Source organism: Capricornis sumatraensis, chromosome 15, assembly GCF_032405125.1.
Source record: "Capricornis sumatraensis isolate serow.1 chromosome 15, serow.2, whole genome shotgun sequence".
Lineage (NCBI taxonomy): Eukaryota > Metazoa > Chordata > Mammalia > Artiodactyla > Bovidae > Capricornis > Capricornis sumatraensis.
Genome location: NC_091083.1, coordinates 42722030 through 42744847, shown reverse-complemented (window position 1 = coordinate 42744847; position 22818 = coordinate 42722030). Strand labels below are relative to the sequence as shown.

The following is a 22818-nucleotide window of genomic DNA, read 5'->3' as shown; positions in this document are numbered from 1 at the left end:
ACAGCCCGAACAAATCCATACAGAGTCCAGGAGGGTCACTACTTCAGTAATTACAGACCGTCCTAGCTGGTATTAATAAATACATGGTCTGACATACAATATCCAAACATCTTGGCGGAAATATTGCTAGGCTTTGTAGATGAGTGTTTCATCCACATTTGGAATCCGAAGAATAAAGTACAAAACAGAAAGCAACACAGACATATGAAATAGAACCTTAGGAAGAGAGGCTAGACACCTGGGCTACTTGTAAATAAGACTTGATTTAGCTGCTGTTTCTTAACCCTCCATATTCCTTCTCCCTGCAGAGGAGAGACTGAGAGTAACAAGCAAATTTAAGTGCAATAAAAGAAATTTAAATAAGACATAAGGGAACATTTCCTGACAATGAGAGATTTTCTTTCATTTAAAAGGCAACATTGCTGTGTGGAGATGTTGTGAAAACTATATTTTGAAGGGCCTTTTAAATGTGGAGTAAGCAGTACTTTTCCTGGGTGGGCTGGTTATAAGAGGCTGCATTGGGTATTCTAAGGGACACCCACGATTCTGTTGTGTGACACTGTATCTCTCCCAGCCAAGGGCACATCGAGGTCCTCGGAGCCTACGTGTGCTGGCCCCTGGGCATGTATTGAGATTCACTTCGCAGGACTCTTTCAAAACCAAGACGCTCACTCCCCAGGTCACACCAGCCTGCGTGACAAACAAAAGTTTCGTCTTTCGCTTGTTTTCATTTTAACTGGTAAATGTGTCGATGCCAGGGCAGCTGTGGAAATGCAGGCTGTGCCCTATTTTGCCTTATGCATCATCAAGAAAATTGCCAGCTCACTTCTGGTTCCAAAGTCTTCATTGTAATGATGCAGGGAACAAAAGACACAGCTTGATTTGCAATCGCTGGGCCGGGCCAGCGGTGGAGCCAACTGGAAAAAATACATATTGTTTTGAGCCATTTTATTGTCACTGAAGGAAAATATTCATAAACTGCCAGCATATGGAGGGAGCATCCTGATGCTTGTTCCCTCAGCTTACAGACTCCTGGCATTTGAGGGATCTTGGGTCTCATTCAGTACAACCTCCCAACCAAGTAGAAAGCCCTTTCCTGAGACTTATGACTATTCATGAATTTTTCCAATGTCTGGAGAACTTGGCTACTTCTAAACGAGGTACTCCACTTGATAAAAAATATACTTTTACTAGATTTTCCTTAAACTGGGACAAAATCTGCATTCTCAGACTTTGTTCCCATCGGTCCTAATTTAGTCTCAAGGTTTAGTAGCTAAAAACTCAAATTAGAAGTGTGTGTAATAATTTATAAATAAAGAACCGGTGGCTAAAAGAATGGGATCATACACAAATTATTCAAGTAAAATGCAAAGTGAATGTGCATGGTTACACTTTTCAGATCCAATGGAAACTTCGGACACAGCTGAAATGATGAGATGGCAGCTGATCACAATATGTACAGTAACTAAAGAATGAGAAACTTGATAACTAAATTCCATATAGGTTAAATGGATTCTGTATTCAGAAATACAGTGAATCATATAACTTTGATATTGTTAAATCATTAGAAATAATCAGCATCATATTACAAAGATTTAAATATTTTAAGATCTTTCCCTAAAGAAGCTAGCAAACTGCATTTTTGTTTCTTTGCTTAATAAATCATTTGATTGGAAAAAATAAAGAATGGGGACCACTGTACAAGCTCTGGAATGTTGAGTCATGATATTGTCACTCTGCTTGGAGGGGTGAAGGTTTGCATGAAATTGTGAGTTTCACAGCTGGTGAGAACAGACCCAACCTTGAGTCAAGGACCTGAGAACAAGCAGTTCTATTTGGGAGGTGATTCAGGAAGCATGGTAGGGAGGTTGGGAAGAGAGAAGGGAAAGGAAGGCAGCTAATGAAACATATGTCATCACATGGATCACTGGCTGGAACTTCATCTCCTGGAGTTCTGAGAAACAATGCAAAACTCAAGTCTCAAAGCTATCCCACCGACGGGTGAGGGAGCTGCGGTATTTATACCTCAACTCCTTTCAGTTGTGGTGAGTAAATGTTTTCACAGCTGGTGGGGAAAGACTAGACCAGCAGTGTGTTGGGGTGGGTTCTCTCAGAAGCAGACCCTGAGTCAAGGATTCGAGCACAACTGTCTATCTGGGAGTTGATGGAGAAGATATTAGTAGGGGAGCAGGGATAAGAAACAGGGAAGCTGGGGGACTTTCCTAGTGGTCCAGTGGTTAAGAATCCACCTTCCAGTGCAGGGTACTCGGGTTTGATCCCTGGTCAAGGTACTAAGATCCCATATGCTATAGGGCAACTAAGCAATGAAAGATTCCATGTGCTGCAACTAAGATCCTGACATAGCCAAATAAATAAATAAATATTTTTTAAAAAAGAAATGGAGAATCAGAGGCTGCTCCTGGGGTCTCAATGTCCTGGTACTTCCTGCCCACCTCTGGCACAGGACAGATTGGCCGTGCACAGTCCTGGCAAATCCCATAGACACAAGAGGTGAAGAGTCTAGAAGATGGGAGTTGTCCAAAGAACACACACACACATCACTGAGAGCTCCTAAAAGTGGTAACTCATTCAATAATTCATTGAAGTGAAAAAAACTGATCATGTATTTGTATAGTAGACCCACCACTGGAGTTTTTGATCACAACCACCCTAGTCAAAAAGTCAAGTGGAAGGCTGAGCTGGGTGCTGGGTCAGCCCCTGCTGAGCTGTAACACCTTTTGTGAATTTGGGCAGCAGAGGTCACCTTTCCCAGGTGGTGCTAGTGATGAAGAACCCACCTGCCAAGGCAGGAGACCCAGGAGATGTGGTTTCAATCTCTGAGTTGGAAAGATTCCCCTGGAGGAGGGTGTGGCAACCCACTCCAGTATTCTTGCCTGGAGAATCCCATGGACAGAGGAGCCTGGCAGGCTGCAGTCCCTGGGGTCGCAAAGAGCCAGACATGACTGAAGCAACATAGCACACACGCATACACCTTTCTTAGCTCTCGTACATCAAGTCATGAGGATAAAATGAGACAATATATATGAAAATCCTTTGAAAGGTAAAAAGCATAAACAAAATTGAAAGCATAAGGCACAATGGTGTGTGCCCATTGAAACAAGAATTTTGGCTCACATTTTAGAGAAATTATATTTCCTTTAACTTGAGACTTTCATTAGATAAAAAAGGACAGGATCATAATACATTTCCAGTTTTCTCTGGAGCCTCATTCTTTGTTGCTGTTGATGTGAAGGGGAAGGCAAAATGTGCCAATGACTCTTTTCTGAAATATAATGAGCTGTTGATTCGTGAATCCATCCCTGAGTTGTTTGGAAGTCTACAGTAGTGTTTCCTGGTAACAAAACTTCATAATCACCATTTTATTAGTGGAGCTGGATTTTCAAAAACAAACAAGACACAAAATGATGAGAGAAATTTTCCTATTTCCTTTCCATCCTGTCCTAGATCAACTAATTTTAGGTAAAAATATTAAAAGTGGCAGACAGAATAGTAAGACTTCTTTCAGTTTCCATATCTCTGGGACTTTTGCTAAACAGACACACTTTGGCTAAACAGATTACGTGTTTTTAAGTCCAGGATTTGGTCTAAATTTTGAATTGTGTTCCTGCCCATAAAGTTTCTAAGATAGGAACATACCAGTCATTTTATGTAACTTCAGAGCTACTCAGAAACACACTGAAAGGGAACCATATCTTTTCAACATTTTTCTAAAGATTTTTTTTATGTGGACCATTTTAAAAGTCTTTATTGAATATTTTACAGTACTGCTTCCGTATGTTATAGTTTTTTTGGCTGAGAGGTTATGTGGGATCTTAGTTCCCTGATCAGAGATCAAACCCATACCCCCTGCTCCGGAAGGTGAAGTCTTAACCACTGGACTACCAGGGAAGTCCCTCAACTTGTTTTTAATAATGACAACAATCAAGGGGAGAGGAAAAACAACCTTAATTTTTTCAGAACTTACTCCACACTCGGCAGAGAGGTAAGGTCGTCATTTAGATTCTAACATTTTACCATCCCAATGACTTTCTGGTTTTGATACTATTTTTACCTCCATTTTAGGCATGAGAAAACTAAGCCATAAAACCTATTGAATGCTGCCTTCAAGAAGAATTTATACATTTGAAAGTGACAATGATAACATATTATTCAAGACTGTCTCATGCTGAAGGTTCCTTCAGAACACTCCTGTATGTCTTAGCTGAGAAGCAAGGGCAAGCCAGCCTTCACCATGAAACAATAAAGACCTCAAAGCTCTTATTAATATAGAAGGGATCTCCCTCTCCAGCTACAGCTCCTTAAAGTCTTTGTGACCTGTGTGAACGTTCCGACCAGCTCCATGCGCTTGGTTTCCTGTCCTGACGATAAGATCTGCCAAACCAACACCTGCTGTTGTTTAGATCAACAAGTCCTCTGCTTGTCAGTCTTGCCCTCAACATGCTCCTCTTCCTATTTTTGAACAATCTTTTTTTTGACATCTAGAAGCATTTATTTTATGCAAAAAAACTTAAATATGAATATATGTGCGCAGAAAGTGCACACATTACCTATGCTGAACAATGCCAAGTAACAGTATATTGATGCAACAGTTATCTTCAAAAATAAACATAAAAATGGAGCCCAGACTGGCAGACAAGAGCAATATCTTGATATAGTCTTTCAGACACGGGAAAGCAGAGCAATTCAAGATGCCCTGATGTTAACCTGGGAAGACTCATGTAAGTGAAAGACCAACCACAAAGTGATGGGTAATGACCGCTCGAAACAAGGATCCATGCTGATGGCGCACTAAGTTTGATGGAGATGCTGAGTAAAGCCCTGGACCTGAGTGATCTCAGTCAGACACCATGATGCCCCTTTGTGAGAGGTGTTACTACTCTTCCTATTTCACAAATGAGGAAACCTGGCTTTGGAGAACTAGATTTACACACCCTGCTGCAACTCCTTGATTTAAGAAACAAAACACTTAGCTTCAAAGATGTTCATGGATGCAGGGAGACTTTGTTAAATTAAAATACCAAAGTTTGAGATGACCCAGTTTCACTTGGTGAAAATCGTAATACAGACATGATTTTAAAGCAAGTTTAAAATGACTACTTGCAATAGACCTGTATTACATAATAAGTTGTCAATGACATGAACACAGAAGCACTAATTGTTGGGGTTAAAACTTAAAGGCATATATACATATATCTGAATATATTTGTATAAATGAATCACTTTACTGTATACCTGAAACTAACATAACATTATAAATCAACTACAATTCAATTTAAAAAATAAAATAAAAACTTAAGGATATACAGAATTTCTCTAGTTCTTGACTTAAAAGATTCACTTATCATATTCAGGTTTTGGGTTCTATGTGTGTGCGCAAGTAAAATCCTGAAACACCATCAGTTATTTCAGCACAACTTACCTCTACTCTAACAACGAACTTCTGAAGGTAGACATTCTGAATTCAGGAGACCTTTGGCGGCAAGGCCATGGTGTCTACCCAGGGCCATGCCCCTTGACCCTCTGTGCTCACAGATACAGGCACAACGTTGTGATGTACCAGGAACCACTCCTGAAAGGTGACTGGGGACAGAACTGCCCAGCAGCTGCCACCACCCAGTTCCAGCACAGAGTCAAAAGCACAGCACAGCCACAAAGCTCCACCCCCACGTGCTCCTATGACAGCCACTGTACCTGAACTTTCGTGGATGCTGAACTCCTGGGGTGGTTCTAGGATGTCGTCCTGATGCGGGACGCAGAGTCCATGGAAGGGTCCCAGGTCAAAGCACTTGTGCAGGAGCTCCAGGTTCACTTGTGAGCACACGCTCATGAACCCAACAGCCACACCTTCCACCTGAAATGTCCAAGACATCTCATGACCATCCAACCTCAGGTGAATTGGCACCATGAAAGCCCTTGCCCGTGGGCACCTGGAGCTGTATGAGGGAGGGAGCACCCTACGGTCAGGCGCAGTGCACGGCACACATGACAGGCTCAAAAAATGATGTCGTGGATGACCACCTTGGATGGACAGCAATCTATCATGGATGACGATCCTAGAGATGGGTCTGGAACTTGGGGACGCTGTCATGGTGTTCTTGAGGGGAAATTTTGCCCAAACAATACCCCTGCCTGCCCTAAATCCTTTCATTTCTCTACTGCAAGCCCAACCCTCCTGTCTACTTTCCTCCCCTCCACCATGCAGTTCCAAGGAAGACCAGCCATTATTTCTAGTGGCCATCTGGTTGACCCCAATTTAGAACAAGTTAATAATTCGCTCCTCATCAGGTAGGTACTCTTCAATTTATGTGTCTGTGTGTGTGTGTGTGTGTGTGTGTGTGTATGCTGTGTGTGTGCATGTGTTCAGTTGTGCCCAACTCTTTGTGACCCCATGGACTGTAGATGGCCAGACTCCTCTGTCCCCAGGGCTTCCCAGACAAGAATACTGGAGTGGGTCACCACTTCCTTCTCCAGGGGATCTTCCCAATGCTGGGATAGAACCTGCGTCTCTTGAGTCTCCTCCATTGGCAGGTGGATTCTTTACAACTAGCGCCACGTGGGAAGACTAATTTCTTTCATTTTCTTGAACATATATTTGACTGGATGGTCTCACGGGAAGGAGATGAGCGGAAGGAGGTTCAGTGGAAAGTTCTGAGAGAAATAAACTCATTGCACCTGTTCACCAGGTGTGTCTGATCTACAACATAATTGCCTCCCAGCATCCTGTGCTGTGCTGTGTCACTCAGTCATGTCCTACACTTTGCGACCCCACAGACTGTAGCCTGCCAGGCTCCTCTGTCCACGGGGATTCTCCAGGCAAGAATACTGGAGAGGGCTGCTATGCCCTCCTCCAGGGGGGTCTTCCCAGCCCAGGGATCAAACCCAGGTCTCCCACATTGCAGGCAGATTCTTTACCATCTAAGCCACCAGAGAAGCCCTCTCAGCATCCTACCTGATTCTAAACCTCCTGCAATGGCCCTCATCATTTTAGGCCTTTGATGAGGAATACATCAGTGGGAAGATGAGGGTGACAGAGAGATATAATAAAAAATATTTGGTCTTCATCCCTCACTCCTGGCTCAAAGTTCATAAAACACTCATAATTTCCTGAGAGTCTTTCATTCTTCATAATAAGCCCCTTTCAACGGTATGTGAGTTTATGCTAATGAGGTCACTTTTAGAAGATGGGAACTGGTTACCAGAGGAATCAGCCATGTGATTAGAGGGTTGGAGCTTTCAGCCATGTTCCCTCGACCTCAGGGGCTTCCCTGGTGGCTCAGATGGTAAAGAATCTGCCTGAAATGTGAGAGGCCTGGATTCAATCCCTGGGTCGGGAAGATTCCCTAGAGGAGGAAATGGCAACCCACTCCAGTATTCTTGCCTGGAGAATCCCCATGGACAGAGCCTGGTGGGCTGCAGTTCATGGGGTTGCTAAGAGTTGGACACAACTGAGCGACTAAGCACACAGCACCTCGACCTCTGAGAAGGGGAGAGGAGCTGGAGAGTGAGTGCAGCCACCACAGCTGAAGATTTAATCAACCATTAATGGAAAACTAGAGAAACACCTAAACAATGGGGTTCCCAAGCCTCCCTGCTGGTGAACACACGAAATGCCAGGCAGTAGTAGGCCCAGACAGGGCATGGAAGTTCCCCCCCACCCTCCCCACCACACGCAGTGCATCTCTTCCATTTCCTGTTCCTGAGCTGTGTCCCTTACAGTGAACCCATGATGGCAAGTAAAGAGTCGCCTGAGCTCTGTGAACCCTTCCAGCAGGTTCTCAAACATGACCGAGGGGGTCATGGGAACCCATGAGTTATTGCTGGTCAGTTAAAAGCACAGGGGACAGTCTGGGGCTTGTGAATGGCATCTGATGGGGGCAATTTTGTGGGCCTGAGCCCTAAATCTGTGGGGTCTGCACTAAGGCTGAGCAGTATCAGAAAGTGAATTAGACTGCAAGACACCCAGCTGGTGACTAGAAGCTGGAGAGCTGGCTGGTGTGGAAAAGATGTAACACATTTGGGATCATAAGTGTTCTGAATAGAGGAAACAACCTATCTTTTCATGAGTGACTAGCTGATCTAGGCCTGTTACTGGTACTGACATATTATAAATTAACAACAAATTTTAATTCTATCAAATTTTAATGCCACATTGACTGATGACTGTGATTGAAATTCTTTACTATGTTCCTTTAGTAATTCTGGATTTCACTCTTCTCTGCAAGGAAAGCATTTAAAATTTTAAAAGAGGCACGAAGGAATACATAGTTCTCAGGTTAACTATCCTCACTCACAGTGATTATATTACAATATGTACATATATCAAAATATTAGGGTGGACACCTTAAACTTATACAATGTTACATATCAATTCTAGCTCAATAAAATTGGAAAGAAGAAAAATAAACACATTTTGCATAAATAATTCATTTGATCTTTATGTGGGTTCTAAGCAAATTCTGGTAACTGATTTGACTCTGACAGCTCTTATAAGAAAACAGCATTTAGTGGGTGGGTTCTAGCCCTCCAGAGTTCAGATTTTATTTCTTGAGACAACCATTCAGTCAGAAGAGCTCAACAATTGCCAGAATTCCCAGATTCTAAGAATGTGACATCATTCCATAAATGCCCAGTTGGATAAAATGGTTAATACTCCCTAAAGTAGAGCAAGAAGCTACAACACTCTTTTAAACCTCAGAGGGAAAAAAAGTTAGCTATTAACCTATTCGTTCTCAAATGTATCTTCTGGCTTAAAACTGTTCGTTCTCCAAGATGTGTTTGAAAAGTAAATACGAGATTCCCTGTAATTCTCCCAAATGCTAGGATACAAGAGGAATTTTTTTAAATGAATTTTTTTCCGTGCATATTCTTTTCTTTACAGGCCCCCCCCACCCCCAAATACTAGTTGCAAAAGGCTGGATTCACACAGCTGTCTTACAAATCCATTGACACTTCAATAAAAGTCCAAAATAAACATTTTAATTTTTTTCCCAAATAACAAGTGATTGTTTGTCTTGTTTGCACGCGTGAACAAAGGCTGCGTAGCTGCAGTTGTCTGGCTTCTCTGTGATTTTAGGCCCGAGACTCAGCAGACGCTGATTAACCAATCCATCTGCCATATGTGTGGGGAGAGACGGCCAGCCTCCCTCTCGGCAGGGAAAATTGGCATCCATCTTGGTTCACATGGAGATGTCCTTCTCATCTACAGCCACGCTGGCGCAGCGCAACTTCCATGGCCTGAAATACCTTTTGCTGGCTTCGCGGCGAGCTGCGTGCACACGATAAGAATGTATTATTTATAAGACCGCTGTTAGTAATGAGCTATTACACTAATGGCTCGTCGTGTTTGGAATTTGATTTCAAATGGCATGGATCACACATTCTGATGAAAATGAGAAAAACATGTTTTGCCATTAGGAACAAAAGATTTCACGTTCTCCAATTCTGCAACCTGTTATATTCTCGTCATTCATGCCGGGGCTGTGACAATTCACAAAGTTAAAGATGATGGACCCAACACAGTGAGGATATATTGTGGACGTGCCTGCTTTTTTCCTTTGGGTGCCTTTGTGATTACCGTTCTGACGTGAAAAACACTGTTCTTAAATATGAATTTGTGGGAGTATTCAAATGCGTCTTTGTGTGCGTGTGTGTTTTCCAGAAAAAAAAAAAAGTTGATTTGATGGATGTTTTCTTTTTTACTTGTACAGTGAAAAGGTAATGACTGCAGGCTCCTGTCTGTCTTCCAGGTAACAAGTACTTTCCACTCCAAAGGTGGCTTTCATTATCTCACACTGTGAGCAAAACTGAGTTTGTTGCTGTGCTTGTTTTTCCTATGAGGATCCATACGACAATGCATAAGGCTAAGATCATCATAACCACACATTCGGTAGCCGAGTCTTCATAAGCAGGTCCATCAATAGGCCCGTGTGCAACATATCATTCACACTTCCATCTAAAAAGCCCTGTATCACCCACCTTTTTGGGTGACCATACTCCATAGTGAGGTTACCCTCATTGTGACAACTGTCAGCTCTGATCCTTCCCGCCTGATGCCAGAGGCATGGCTGGGCAGGCAGGCTCTGCCCACCCGCAGGTCAGTGGTGCCTCCTTGGACTGCTGCTGCCCACGCTCGGATGCTGCCAAGGCAGACACTCTGCCCATCTGTCTCCAGGAGCCGCCCTTGGCCTCCAACCACCCTGCCCTGAAATCTCAGTTTGTATAAACACCAGATGTCAAGGTAAGCTGGGATGAAGTTATAAAAAGCAACTTTGCTAACTCAGAACTCCTGCAAAGTGTCGATGAAATCAAAGAAAGCACTCGCAGTTAAAACCCTTTAGTCCACAGCTTGCACAGTGCAGATACAGTTCTCAGGCCTTCCACACATGTGGCCTGTGTCTGCCGTGGATGGGTCTGGAAGGGGAAGGCTTGCTGGACTGTGCCCTGTTCTCTCTGCTCACTCAAAAGTGCAGTGTGCTGAGTAACTCCTAAGCGGCAGTTACAAATAAGCGGGAAAATGGAATTCCAGTGGAGCTATTTAAAATCCTAAAAGATGATGTTGTGAAAGTGCTGTACTCAATATGTCAGCAAATTTGGAAAACTCAGCAGTGGCCACAGGACTGGAAAAGGTCAGTTTTCATCCCAATTCCAAAGAAAGGCAATGCCAAAGAATGCTCAAACTACCGCACAATTGCACTCATCTCACACGCTAGTGAAGTAATGCTCAAAATTCTCCAAGCCAGGCTTCAGCAATACATGAACCATGAACTTCCAGATGTTCAAGATGGTTTTAGAAAAGACAAAGGAACCAGAGATCAAATTGCCAACATCCGCTGGATCATCAAAAAAGCAAGAGAGTTCCAGAAAAACATCTATTTCTGCTTTATTGACTATGCCAACACCTTTGACTGTGTGGATCACAACAAACTGTGGAAAATTCTGAAAGAAATGGGAATACCAGACCACCTGACCTGCCTCTTGAGAAATCTGTATGCAGGTCAAGAAGCAACAGAACTGGAGATGGAACAACAAACTGGTTCCAAATAGGAAAAGGAGGACATCAAAGCTGTATATTGTCACCCTGCTTATTTAACTTATATACAGAATATATCATGAGAAATGCTAGGCTGGATGAAACACAAGCTGGAATTAAGAAGCGGCAGACTTTATATTTTGGGGCTCCAAAATCACTGCAGATGGTGACTGCAGTCATGAAATTAAAAGACACTCCTTGGAAGGAAAGTTATGACCAACCCAGACAGCATATTAAAAATCAGAGACATTACTCTGCCAATGAAGGTCTGCTTAGTCAAGGCTATGGTTTTTCCAGCAGTCAAGTATGGATGTGAGAGTTGGACTATAAAGAAAGCTGAGCACCAAAGAACTGATGCTTTTGAACTGTGGTGTTGAAGAAGACTCTTGAGAGTCCCTTGGACTGCAAGGGGATCCAACCAGTCCATCGTAAAGGCGATCAGTCCTGACTGTTCACTGGAAGGACTGATGTTGAAGCTGAAACTCCAATACTTTGGCCACCTGATGCAAAGAACTGACTCATCTGAAAAGACCCTGATGCTGGGAAAGATTGAAGGCGGGGGGAGAAGGGGACAACAGAGGATGAGGCGATTGGATGGCATCATCAACTCAATGGACATGAGTTTGGGTAGACTCCAGGAGTTGGTGATGGATAGGGAGGCCTGGCGTGCTGCAGTCCATGGGGGTCACAAAGAGTCAGGCATGACTGAGTGACTGAATTGAACTAAACTGATAATTTTTGAGGATTAATTGATTTTGCTTTTAGTATAATTTATTATACTGTTAGTTGATATCACTTAATTTTTGACAATGGCTATGCTTAACGATCAGTTTGCCAAGTTCCTGAAGATTTAACAACTGGCTCCCGTGAGCCAGGGTGAGCGCACCCCCCTCCCTGCAACCCCAGAACACTGCTGCTTAATGGCCAGCCTGAGGAAGCCTACAGGGGTTGGAAAGAGGGTCCTGGGAGGTCAGTGGGAGGGTGGTGACTGCACTGCTCTTGAACCCAAAACAGGCTGAGATACCCAATATGGCTTGGTGCAGACCAGACACTCCCAAATCCTAGGTCAGCTTGCTCGCCATGGACAGGTCCTGCTCCCGACCTTCTGTGTGAGACTGAGGCCTGTGGTCACATCTCCACGGAACACACAGAGATTACACTGGACTCCGTTTGTATCTTTAGAGATACCAAAGGATCCCTGCAGGGTTGGGACTGCAGTTTTCAGCCGGAAATGTTGCTTTGATGTTCACACACACTGAAAGCTTGTAACACATGACAGGAGAGGGAAAGAAATGAGGGAGGAAGCTGCTGCAGCTGCTCCTCACAAGCACTAAAACTCAAGAGATTTGGGTTCAAACTTGCATCATGAAACCAAATAATTAAAGGCCTTCTCCAGAGTGATATCAGTATCATAGCGATAAGACAGCCCTTGGTTTTGTCTCCTGCTCAGCAGCAGATATTTGGCTTCCATGTATGAACAAAAGTGCGTTTGAGGGAGCTGTGGGATCCGGCACCATCCACCAAGGGGCCTGGGGGGAGTCTCACCTGCCTGTGCATTGAGAAATAGGCAGACAGACCTCAGTCGTGGTTGTGGACCCTACAGAGGCCCATGAAGTGACTCTAGCTCCTCTGAGCCTCGGTCCAGGAGCTCCTGAAAACAGTGCCTGAGACAATCACTCATGGAGGCGACAGCCTTTGATGAAGTTCAGACTTCCAGAGAAGATTCTGATCCGTTTGGAGCAAAAAATAAAAACCAGTTTGGATGTCCTAGAGTGGGGTAAGACAGTCTGCCTTTCCCCACAACACCCATCCTCCAAGGTAGTACAGCTTAGGCCAAGATTTATTCCCATAATTTGTCCCACAGGGGTAAGGAAGACTGTGTTAGGGAGTGCCTGGCTTCCCCAGCTATGCAGGATGCTGCCAGAGGGACTCATTTCTCTCTTGCCCGACTTAGAGTACTAAATTAGGAGCTCATAACTGGGTTGGGGGGTGAGGGAGGAAGGAATCTGAGACAGCAGCAGGTAGGGCTCTCAGAGGACATTAACAGGCATCACAGATTCCATCAAGAAGCCCACCCATGAGCTGCTGGGAATATTCCACCCACGGATCCTACCAACTGGCCCAGGAATGTTCCACATGCCTTATCCACACACCAGCCCACCTTGTGGCAGCTCTCATGTACACTCCTAGGAGTGGTGTGAGCAGACCTAGCAGATGGCTAAGGAGCATAATGAGAAAATCGGCCTAATCTGTGTCCAGGAAGATGCTACAAACTTGAGCTTTAGTGCCACCTTTGGGAAGGCAAAACACTCAACCTGGTGCTTTGGAGGGCCCATAGAAAATAAACAACTTAAAGTTCTGCCACAAGAGAGAGCAAGATAGAGGAGGTGTATCCATAAAAGGACACCTCAGAGAAGGCAATGAGGAGCCTGGCAGGCTGCAGTCCATGGGGTCGCTAAGAGTCGGACATGACTGAGTGACTTCATTTTCACTTTTCACTTTCCTGCATTGGAGAAGGAAATGGCAACCCACTCCAGTGTTCTTGCCTGGAGAATCCCAGGGACGGGGGAGCCTGACGGGCTGCCGTCTATGGGGTCGCACAGAGTCGGACACGACTGAAGTGACTTATCATATCAGAATCTCTGGCAGGGCTGAGAGAAGGTATTTCTCACCCAAAGACCAGAGGAAATGATTGCTATTCAAATGTGAAGTCAGCAATGCAAAACTCCAGGACCATGAAATATCAAGGAAATATGACACCACCAAAAGGTCACAAGAGTCTTCTGATAACTGAACCCAAAGACAAGGACAAATGGTAACTCTCCAATGCACTAGAAAATAATTCAAAAAAGCTGTTTTCAGGAGACAGTGAGCTACAAGAAAAAACAGACAGTTCAACAAAATCAGGAAAACAACACACAAATAAAATAAGAAGTTTAGCAAAAGAGAATCCATAAGAATCAACCATAAATTCCGGAGCCAAAGAATCAATGAACGACATGAAAATACAACACAAAGCATCTAACAGTGGACCTGATCAATCAGAAGAAAGAATAGTGTGACTGAAGACAGGAACTTTGAAAATATCAAGTCAAAGGAGAACAAAGTAAAAAGAATGAAAAGAGTTGAAGAAAGTCTGTATGATCTATAAGATACCATCCTAAGGACCAGTTTGTGAATCACCAGAGTTCCAAGACAAGCAGAGAGGGAAAACGGGGGAGAGAGCTTATTTAAAGAAATAATGGCCAAGAACATCCCAAATCTGGGGAGAGATATAGATACCCAAGTTCATGAAACCCATAGGTCATCAAACAAAATCAACTTAAAAGATCCTTCTCAAGATACATTATAATAAAACTCAAAAATCAAAGGTAAGAGGAGAATCTTAAAAGCAGCAGAAGAAAAAAATCTTGTGACTTCCAAGAGAACCCCCCCAAAAGACCATCAGCAGATTTCTCAGCAGAAACCTTCCAGGCCAGGAATTAGCAGGATAATATATTCAAAGTGCTGAAAGACAAAAACTGCCAATAAAGAATACTTCACTCAGCAAAGCTGTCCTTCAAAAATGAAAGACTTTCCTAGACAAACAAAAGCTAAGAAAATTCTTCACCACTAGACCTGCCCTATAAGAAATGCTGAAAGGAGTTCTTCAAGATGAAATGAAAGGATGCCAATTAATAACACAAAAATATATAAATATATACAACACAATAGTAAAAGCAAGTATACAGTCAAGTTCAGGATATTATAAAACTTGAATATGGCAAAGCATTAACCACTTAATGCTAGTGTAATGATTAAAGGATGACAATTAAATATTTCAGTAACTATAGGTACAATAATTTGTTAGTTACCATGGGATATAAAAAGGAGGTAAATTGTGATATTAAAAACATAGGGAAGTAAAACAGTAAACCTTTTGTGTGCAATTGAATTAAGTCTTTAGTGTAAAATAGACTGTTAGGTCTGTAAGCTGTTTCATGTAAGTTTCATGGTAACCATGCAATAAAGATCTACAGCAGGTTCACAAAAGATGAAGAAAAAGGAATCAAACCATTTCACAGCAGAAAATCATCAACTCATAAAGGAAGGCAGGAAGAAAGGAACAAGGGTCCTACAAAACAGCCAGAAAACAGTAAGATGGCATCTGTAAGTCCTTACCTGTAACTGGGGCTTCCCTAGTAGCTTAGATGGTAAAGAATCCGCCTGCAATGCAGGAGACCTGGGTTTGATCCCTGGGTCAGGAAGATCCCCTGGAGAAGGAAATGGCAACCCACTCCAGTACTCTTGCCTGGAGAATTCTATGGACGGAGGAGCCTGGTGGGCTACAGTCCATGGGATCGCAAAGAGTCAGACACGACTGTGTGACTAACTTTAACTTTACCTGTAATTACTCTAAGTGTAAATGAATTGTATTCTCCAATCAAAAGACACAGAGTAGCTAAATGGATAAAAAAACAAGACCTATCAATTTGCTGCCCTCAAGAAATTCACTTCCTTTAAGGATACACATAATTTTCAAGTGGAGAAATGGAAGAATATATTCCATGCCAGTGAAAACCGAAAGAAAGTGTAGGTACTATGCTTATACAAGACAAAACAGACTTTAGGCCCCCAAGAAAGAGGCAAGGAAGGTTATTAAATAAGGATAAAGGGGTCAATTCATCAAGAAGATATAATAGGACTTCACTGGTGGTGCAGTGGGTATGACTCCACCTGCCAATACAGAGGACATAGGTTCGTTGCCTGGTGCGGGAAGATCCCACGTGCCACAGAGCAACCAAGCCCACGTGCCACAACACTGAGCCAAGTGCTGCAACTACTGAAGCCTGTGCACCCAGCTCCTGGGCTCCACGGCCAGTGAAGGCCCCGCAGTGAGAAGCTCGCTCACTGCATGAAGGAGTCCCCCCCACTCACTGCAGCTAAAGAAAGTCCAGGCAAAGCAATGCAGACCCAGCACAGCCAAAAATAAATGACTAAATCATTTTAAAAAAAAAAGAAAAGAAACGACCCAATCAAAAAATGGCCCATAGAACTAAACAGACATTTCTCCAAAGAAGACATACAGATGGCTAACAAACACATGAAAAGATGCTCAACATCACTCATTATCAGAGAAATGCAAATCAAAACCACAATGAGGTGCCATTTCATGCCAGTCAGAATGGCTGTGATCCAAAAGTCTACAGGCAATAAATGCTGGAGAGGGTGTGGAGAAAAGGGAACCCTCCTACACTGTTGGTGGGAATGCAAACTAGTACAGCCACTTTGGAGAACAGTGTGGAGGTTCCTTTAAAAACTGGAAATAGAACTGCCTTATGACCCAGCAATCCCACTACTGGGCATACACACCAAGGAAACCAGAATTGAAAGAGACACATGTACCCCAATGTTCACTGCAGCACTGTTTATAATAGCCAGGACATGGAAGCAACCTAGATGTCCATCAGCAGATGAATGGATAAGAAAGCTGTGGTACATATACACAATGGAGTATTACTCAGCCATTAAAAAGAATACATTTGAATCAGTTCTAATGAGGTAGATGAAACTGGAGCCTATTATACGGAGTGAAGTAAGCCAGAAGGAAAAACACCAATACAGTATGCTAACGCATATATATGGAATTTAGAAAGATGGTAACGATAACCCTGTATGCGAGACAGCAAAAGAGACTCACGTATAGAACAGTCTTTTGGACTCTGTAGGAGAGGGAGAGGGCGGGATGATTTGGGAGAATGGCATTGAAACATGTATAATATCATATATGAAACGAATCACCAGTCCAGGTTTGATGCAGGATACAGGATGCTCGGGACTGGTGCACTGGGATGACCCAGAGGGATGGTATGGGGTGGGGGGAGGTGGGAGGGGGGTTCAGGATGGGGAACACATGTATACCTGTGGTAGATTCATGTTGATGTATGTCAAAACCAATACAATATTGTAAAGTAATTAGCCTTCAATTAAAATAAATAAATTTATATTAAAAAGTAAAATAAAATTATCAAAAAAAGAAGATATAACAATTAAAAATATATTAATATATATCCTCAACATCAGAGCACCTAACTATAATCAGCAAATACTAACAGATCTGAAGGGAGAGATAGACGACAATACAACACCAGCAGGGGACTTCAATAGCTAACTTTCGACAATGGATAGACATCCAGAGACGAAATCAACCAGGAAACGTTAGACTCGATGCATACGTTAGACAAAACTGACCTAACAAATGTGTACAGAACATCCCATCCAACAGCAGTAGAATACACATCGTTCTCAAGAACACATGGAACCTTGTCCATGATACAGAAGATGACAGATCACAAAATGAGTCTTAGCACATTCAGTCAGTTCAGTTCAGTCGCTCAGTCGTGTCCGACTCTGCGACCCCATGAATCGCAGCACGCCAGGCCTCCCTGTCCATCACCAGCTCCCGGAGTTCACTCAAACTCATGTCTATCGAGTCGGTGATGCCATCCAGCCATCTCATCCTCTGTCGTCCCCTTCTCCTCCTGCCCCCAATCCCTCCCAGCATCAGAGTCTTTTCCAATGAGTCAACTCTTCGCATGAGGTGGCCAAAGTACTGCAGTTTCAGCTTTAGCATCATTCCTTCCAAAGAAATCCCAGGGTTGATCTCCTTCAGAATGGACTGGTTGGATCTCCTTGCAGTCCAAGGGACTCTCAGGAGTCTTCACGAAAAAGATTTAAATCATACCTAGTATCTTTCCCAACTACAATGGTATTACCCTAGAAATTAATAATAGGAAAGCTGAAAGTTCATAAATATATGAAAATTTAATATACTCCTGAACAACTAAGAGGTCAAAGAAGAAATCAAAAGGGAAATAAAAAAAAACCTTGAAACAAACAAAAGTGGAAATACAACAAACCAAAATTTACAGGATACTGCAAAAAAGCAGTTCTAAGAGGTAAGTTTATAGTAGTAAATGCCTACATTAACCAAAAAAAAAGGAAGATATCAAATAAACAATCTAACTTTACAACCTCAAAGAACTAGAAAAAGAAGAACAAATTAAGAAGCCCAAAATTAGCAGAAGGAAGAAATTAACAAAGAGCAGAGCAGAAATAAATGAAATAGAGACCAGAAAAGTAATCAAAAAGATCTGCAAAACTTAGAGCTGTCTTTTTAAACAATAAACAAAATTGACAACCTGTTAGCTAGACTAAGAAAGAGAGAACACTCAAAATCTGAAATGGAAGAGTAGGTGTTAAAACTGATTTCATGGATACATAGGATAAGAGATTACTATGATTAATTATATACCAACAAATTGGAAAACCTAAAAGAAACAGATAAATTCCCAGAAACAGATAAGCTACCTAGACTGAATCAGGAGTTATTAATCAAGGGATACAAATTTCCAGGTATAAGATGAATAAGTTCTGGGCATCTACTGTCCAGCATGATGATTACAGCTAATAACACTGTATTATATACCTGGGAGTGGTTAAGAGGTAGATCTTAAATGTTTTCACCACAAAAGAAAATGGTATTAATAATTTTGTAACATAATGGAGGTGCTGGCTCACGCTTTGGTAGTGATCATTTTGCAAGATAAGTACATCAGACTAACACACTGTACACCTTAATCTTACACAATGTCATATGTCAATTACATCTCAATAAAGCTGGAAAGTAAATACATAAATAAATGCCTTCTCTAAAAAACAAAGAACTGACTTAACTGGATGGGTACAGTGGGACCATTAAAGGCTTATTTAGGCCTGTATGAATCATTTTAACTATCAGCACTTCTCAGGTGGTAAATGTCTTGAGTCTTCTCAGGAGACTCAAGAGATGGGGGTTTGATCCCAGAGTTGGGAAGATCCTCTGGAGTAGGAAATGGCAACCCACTCTCTTATTCTTGCCTGGAAAATTCCATGGCCAGAGGAACCTGGAGGGCTACAGTCCGTGCGGCCGCAACATCGGACGCAACTCAGCACACACACACACACAGTTTTTGACTCATTGTGTAAGATGTGGTTTTTTAAAATGGTGCTGCTGGGCCCAAATGCTTCCTGACCCTTCCTTCTGTCACTAGCCTGGAGCCAAAGGTCAAATGACAATATTTGAACAAACGTCCTTAAAAGACAACACATAAACCTAAATATGAAAAAAAAAATTAAGAAGAAACAACTATCATTGACTAGTACATCTGAATCTAATTTTTAAGGCCGGTTCTCACCTGAAACTAAACCTCTATGAACATCTAAACTCATCTTATTCTTTTTTTTAAGATGTTAATTTTTTTTTTTTTTTTTGGATGTGGACCATTTTTAGTCTTTATTGAATTTGTTACAATACTGCTTGTGTTTTATGTTTTGGTTTTTTGGCCACAAGACATATGGGATCTTCTGCATCTCCTATACTGGAAAAGTGAAAGTGAAGTTGTTCAGTCATGTCCGACTCTTTGAAACCCGTGGACTGTAGCCCACCAAGCTCCTCCGTCCATGGGATTCTCCAGGCAAGAATACTGGAGTGGGTTGCCATTTCCTTCTGGAAGTTGAAGTCTTAACCACTGGACCACCAGGGAAAGTCCCCACCCTGGCCTTCTTCCGATGTGTCTTCTTCCATCATATAGATCAATGTTTCACCACATGGACTACATATGGGAAGTATACGGGGAGCATTTTCAAGATACTGACATGCTCTACCCCCAAAAGATTGATTTCATTGTTCTGACTGCAACCTGGCATCAGGAATTTTTTCTGAGATAGAATTCACCTTCTGAAACTGAGGGTAATAATCAGTTAAATCCATCACACCCAGGGCCCGCCATCACTGATTAAGCTCGCCTTAACTGTTGCTATCTATACAAATGACTTGCACATCCGCCAAGAGGCACATAGCCCAAATGATAAGATGTTTGTCGAAGTTGTTTTCCAGGAACTTGGAGTCAGCTGTGTCTAGTTCAGGCTCGAACCTGTTAAGACTGAGCATCTGGGAGGGCCTTGTAAAACCTGAAAAATCTAAAGCGGGAACCCTGGGGAAGCGGGTGATGTCATGGCTCCAAGGATGTTCCTCGAACCAGGACCAGGGCCGCCCTCCTCTCATCCCTCTCCCGGGTGGGCCCTAGGTGAGTCATCATGCACCTCACACACGACAGCATGATTCTCCTCGTCTTGGGCCTCGATAAGCTCAGCCAGGAAGTACTCGCCGTATGTCTCCTTCAGGATGGTGTCATGGTGCAGGAATATTGGCATGAGGTCGTCATGATCTTCCACCCTGTCAAAGGAAAGGCCTAAATCAGTGTTGGTTCCTCCATCTGCTCCTTTGATCCTGTCCTAAATGCCAGGGATAGAGCAACATGCTGAAGAAATAGACATATCATAATGGGGGGAACAGACAAGAATGTAACAAACAAGTCTGGAACGTTTCAAAGTGTGACCAATTGCTTTGGGATGGACAGTGAGGGGGCCAAGGGGTCAGGGATGGGACACCTGAGCGAGACCCAAATGGAGAGATGGGGAGGAAGCTATGTCGAGACCTGGAGGTGGGCTGTTCCAGGCAGAAGGAACACGCTCACCGGCTGGGTGCAGACTGCAGGTAATCACTCGTGAGCCAAAGAACAGGAAGATGGGCACAGCACCTCCCATGTGTTTCAAGGGGTACTGTTTCTACAACACTGCTCCCAGCACCCCCTTCCTCCCCTTAGAAGAAAACCATAGTCTAAAAACACTTTTCCGCTATAGGATCCCTCATGGATTATCACAGGTAAGATGTAAAAGTTCTGGGAATGACTATGATAAAGACTATTTCCTTCAAGGGGCCCATGGTGCCCTTTACTCCTGAGATGCCTACTTCCATGGAGGAGGAGATGCTGGTTTGCAGGTAACGAAGCTCTGCTCCCTACCCTGGGCACGACTACCTCAAGCCTCCTTCCCAGGACTGCCTACCATGACCTTGACCCCCAGTGTGGGCAGGGATGGGAGACCCGAGAACCAAGTTTATGGCAGCACAGTGGTGCTGGCGCTTGGCTTTCATTTTGCTGCCATATAACATGTTTGTTTCTTCTTTGTAGCAGATTCTTGATTAACGCTATTCTAGTTTTCCTGTCTGTAATGTTCTTATACATTTTCCTTGTCCTTTTCTTTTAAAAATGTTCCATATTTGTATTGCTTTTCTCATATCACTGATTTGGCTACTAGCCTTTATCCCCGCTCTTCTTTCATTACTCTGACATCTCACGGGGCTTCTCAGGTGGCACTAGTGGTAAAGAATCCACCTGCCAAAGCAAGAGACATAAGAGATGCAGGTTTGATACCTGGCTTGGGAAGACATCCCACTCTAACTTCTAGTATGTTCTTTTTGATATTACTAGCAGCTCCATCTAATGAATGACAAAGACTTTCCCCTTGACCAGACTCTGACCTGGGACACTCGAAGTTTCTTCTTGACTAAGCCTGAGCCCTGGCCTGAATATCTGAACAAATACTGTCAGTTACTAAGGAGAGCTCAAGGCCACATCCCTAGGATGATGTGAGACTGCCTTAAAGTGCCTGCCTGAGCAAGCTCAGGTTGCCAGGAGAATTTCCAGCTTGTTCCAGCCCACACCTGTGGTTACCCCGTCTCCCAACGTCTGCAGGAGGACAGGAGCCTGGCTTCCACACTCAGAGTCTCATAGGGGCTCTCTCATTTTCACTCTCTCTTTTTCAAAAATTTTCGATAAAACCCATTTTATTTCATACAACTACAGATTGATATTAATGAGCATATATCCTTTTGCCTGGAATGACTTCTATTTGCTTCTGTAGGTTAACTGATGTTCATTAGATATGATCACAAGCATACTACACAGTATTTTATGTTTCAACAGATTTTAAATTACATTGTAGCTAATATATATCTATTATTGTATGTAATGTATTATTTCTACTACCTTGGAGTTCATAGCATATAATTGTTTGGTTTTAGTCAAATATCTAATACAGCAGAATAGTTCACTCGCTGAGAACACCAGATAATAATTTTCTCAGTCATAATTGCTATTTCATATTACAAGAAAATACCAATATATTGATTCTAAATAAGAACTTGAAGAATAAGATCACTGCCTGAATTTAAATTTCAGTCTTTTTTCCTTTGGGTCTTCTATGCAGTTTTCTTCTTCTCTTAGATACCACATAATTTGTCATTATAGAAAAATCTTTTTAGAATAAAAACATTTCTATGAGAAACAATCATCATAACATTAAGTTGCTTTATTTCACTCCAACTATTAGCTATAATGCAATTTTAAAATATAATTTTTTTATCTGTGTCTCTATGAAGTATCTTTACAATGCCCTCAGAATTCAAATTATTACACTATTTGAATTTTTAAAAGATGACGCAGAGTTCAGTTTTCTTGTGAGATCTTGATAATGTTACTTGACTCTTCCTTTTATCCTCCATTGTTGATATAAGCAAACTGTCTGCCTGTTCTGTAAATCACAATATATAATCGAAAGAATAACTCTTGGGTCCAATGCTTTAAATTCCTCCAGGATAAACTGATCACATAAATTCCAGATTTCTTTCTCCCTCCCTTCCTTCCCTCCCTTCCTTCCCTCCCTTCCTTTGTGTTTTATTTTCCTGTATTTCCATTTCAGAAGCCCCAGTCACCTCTGTACAAATGAAAGCTAAGTTTGGTCCACCCTGGACTGCACTCCCAATGGAGTTCTCTCCCAATGGTTATTTAGGATTAAAATCTATCCTTACTTACCAGAGTCCTGCTTTGTTTGACCTTTGACGTCTG

General features: G+C 42.6%; 1 protein-coding gene across 1 annotated transcript in view; it reads right to left on the bottom strand.

Moving 5' to 3' along the window:
• Window positions 1–22818, bottom strand: part of CFAP61 (cilia and flagella associated protein 61) — a 236047-nt gene that overhangs the window by 187407 nt on the left and 25822 nt on the right. Inside the window, exons 6-7 of the mRNA XM_068986759.1 lie at window positions 20174–20306; window positions 5713–5872 (exon numbers count right to left, since the gene is read on the bottom strand). Of these exons, the coding sequence (XP_068842860.1) occupies window positions 5713–5872; window positions 20174–20306 (293 nt within the window). The remainder of the gene's footprint in view (window positions 1–5712; window positions 5873–20173; window positions 20307–22818) is intronic.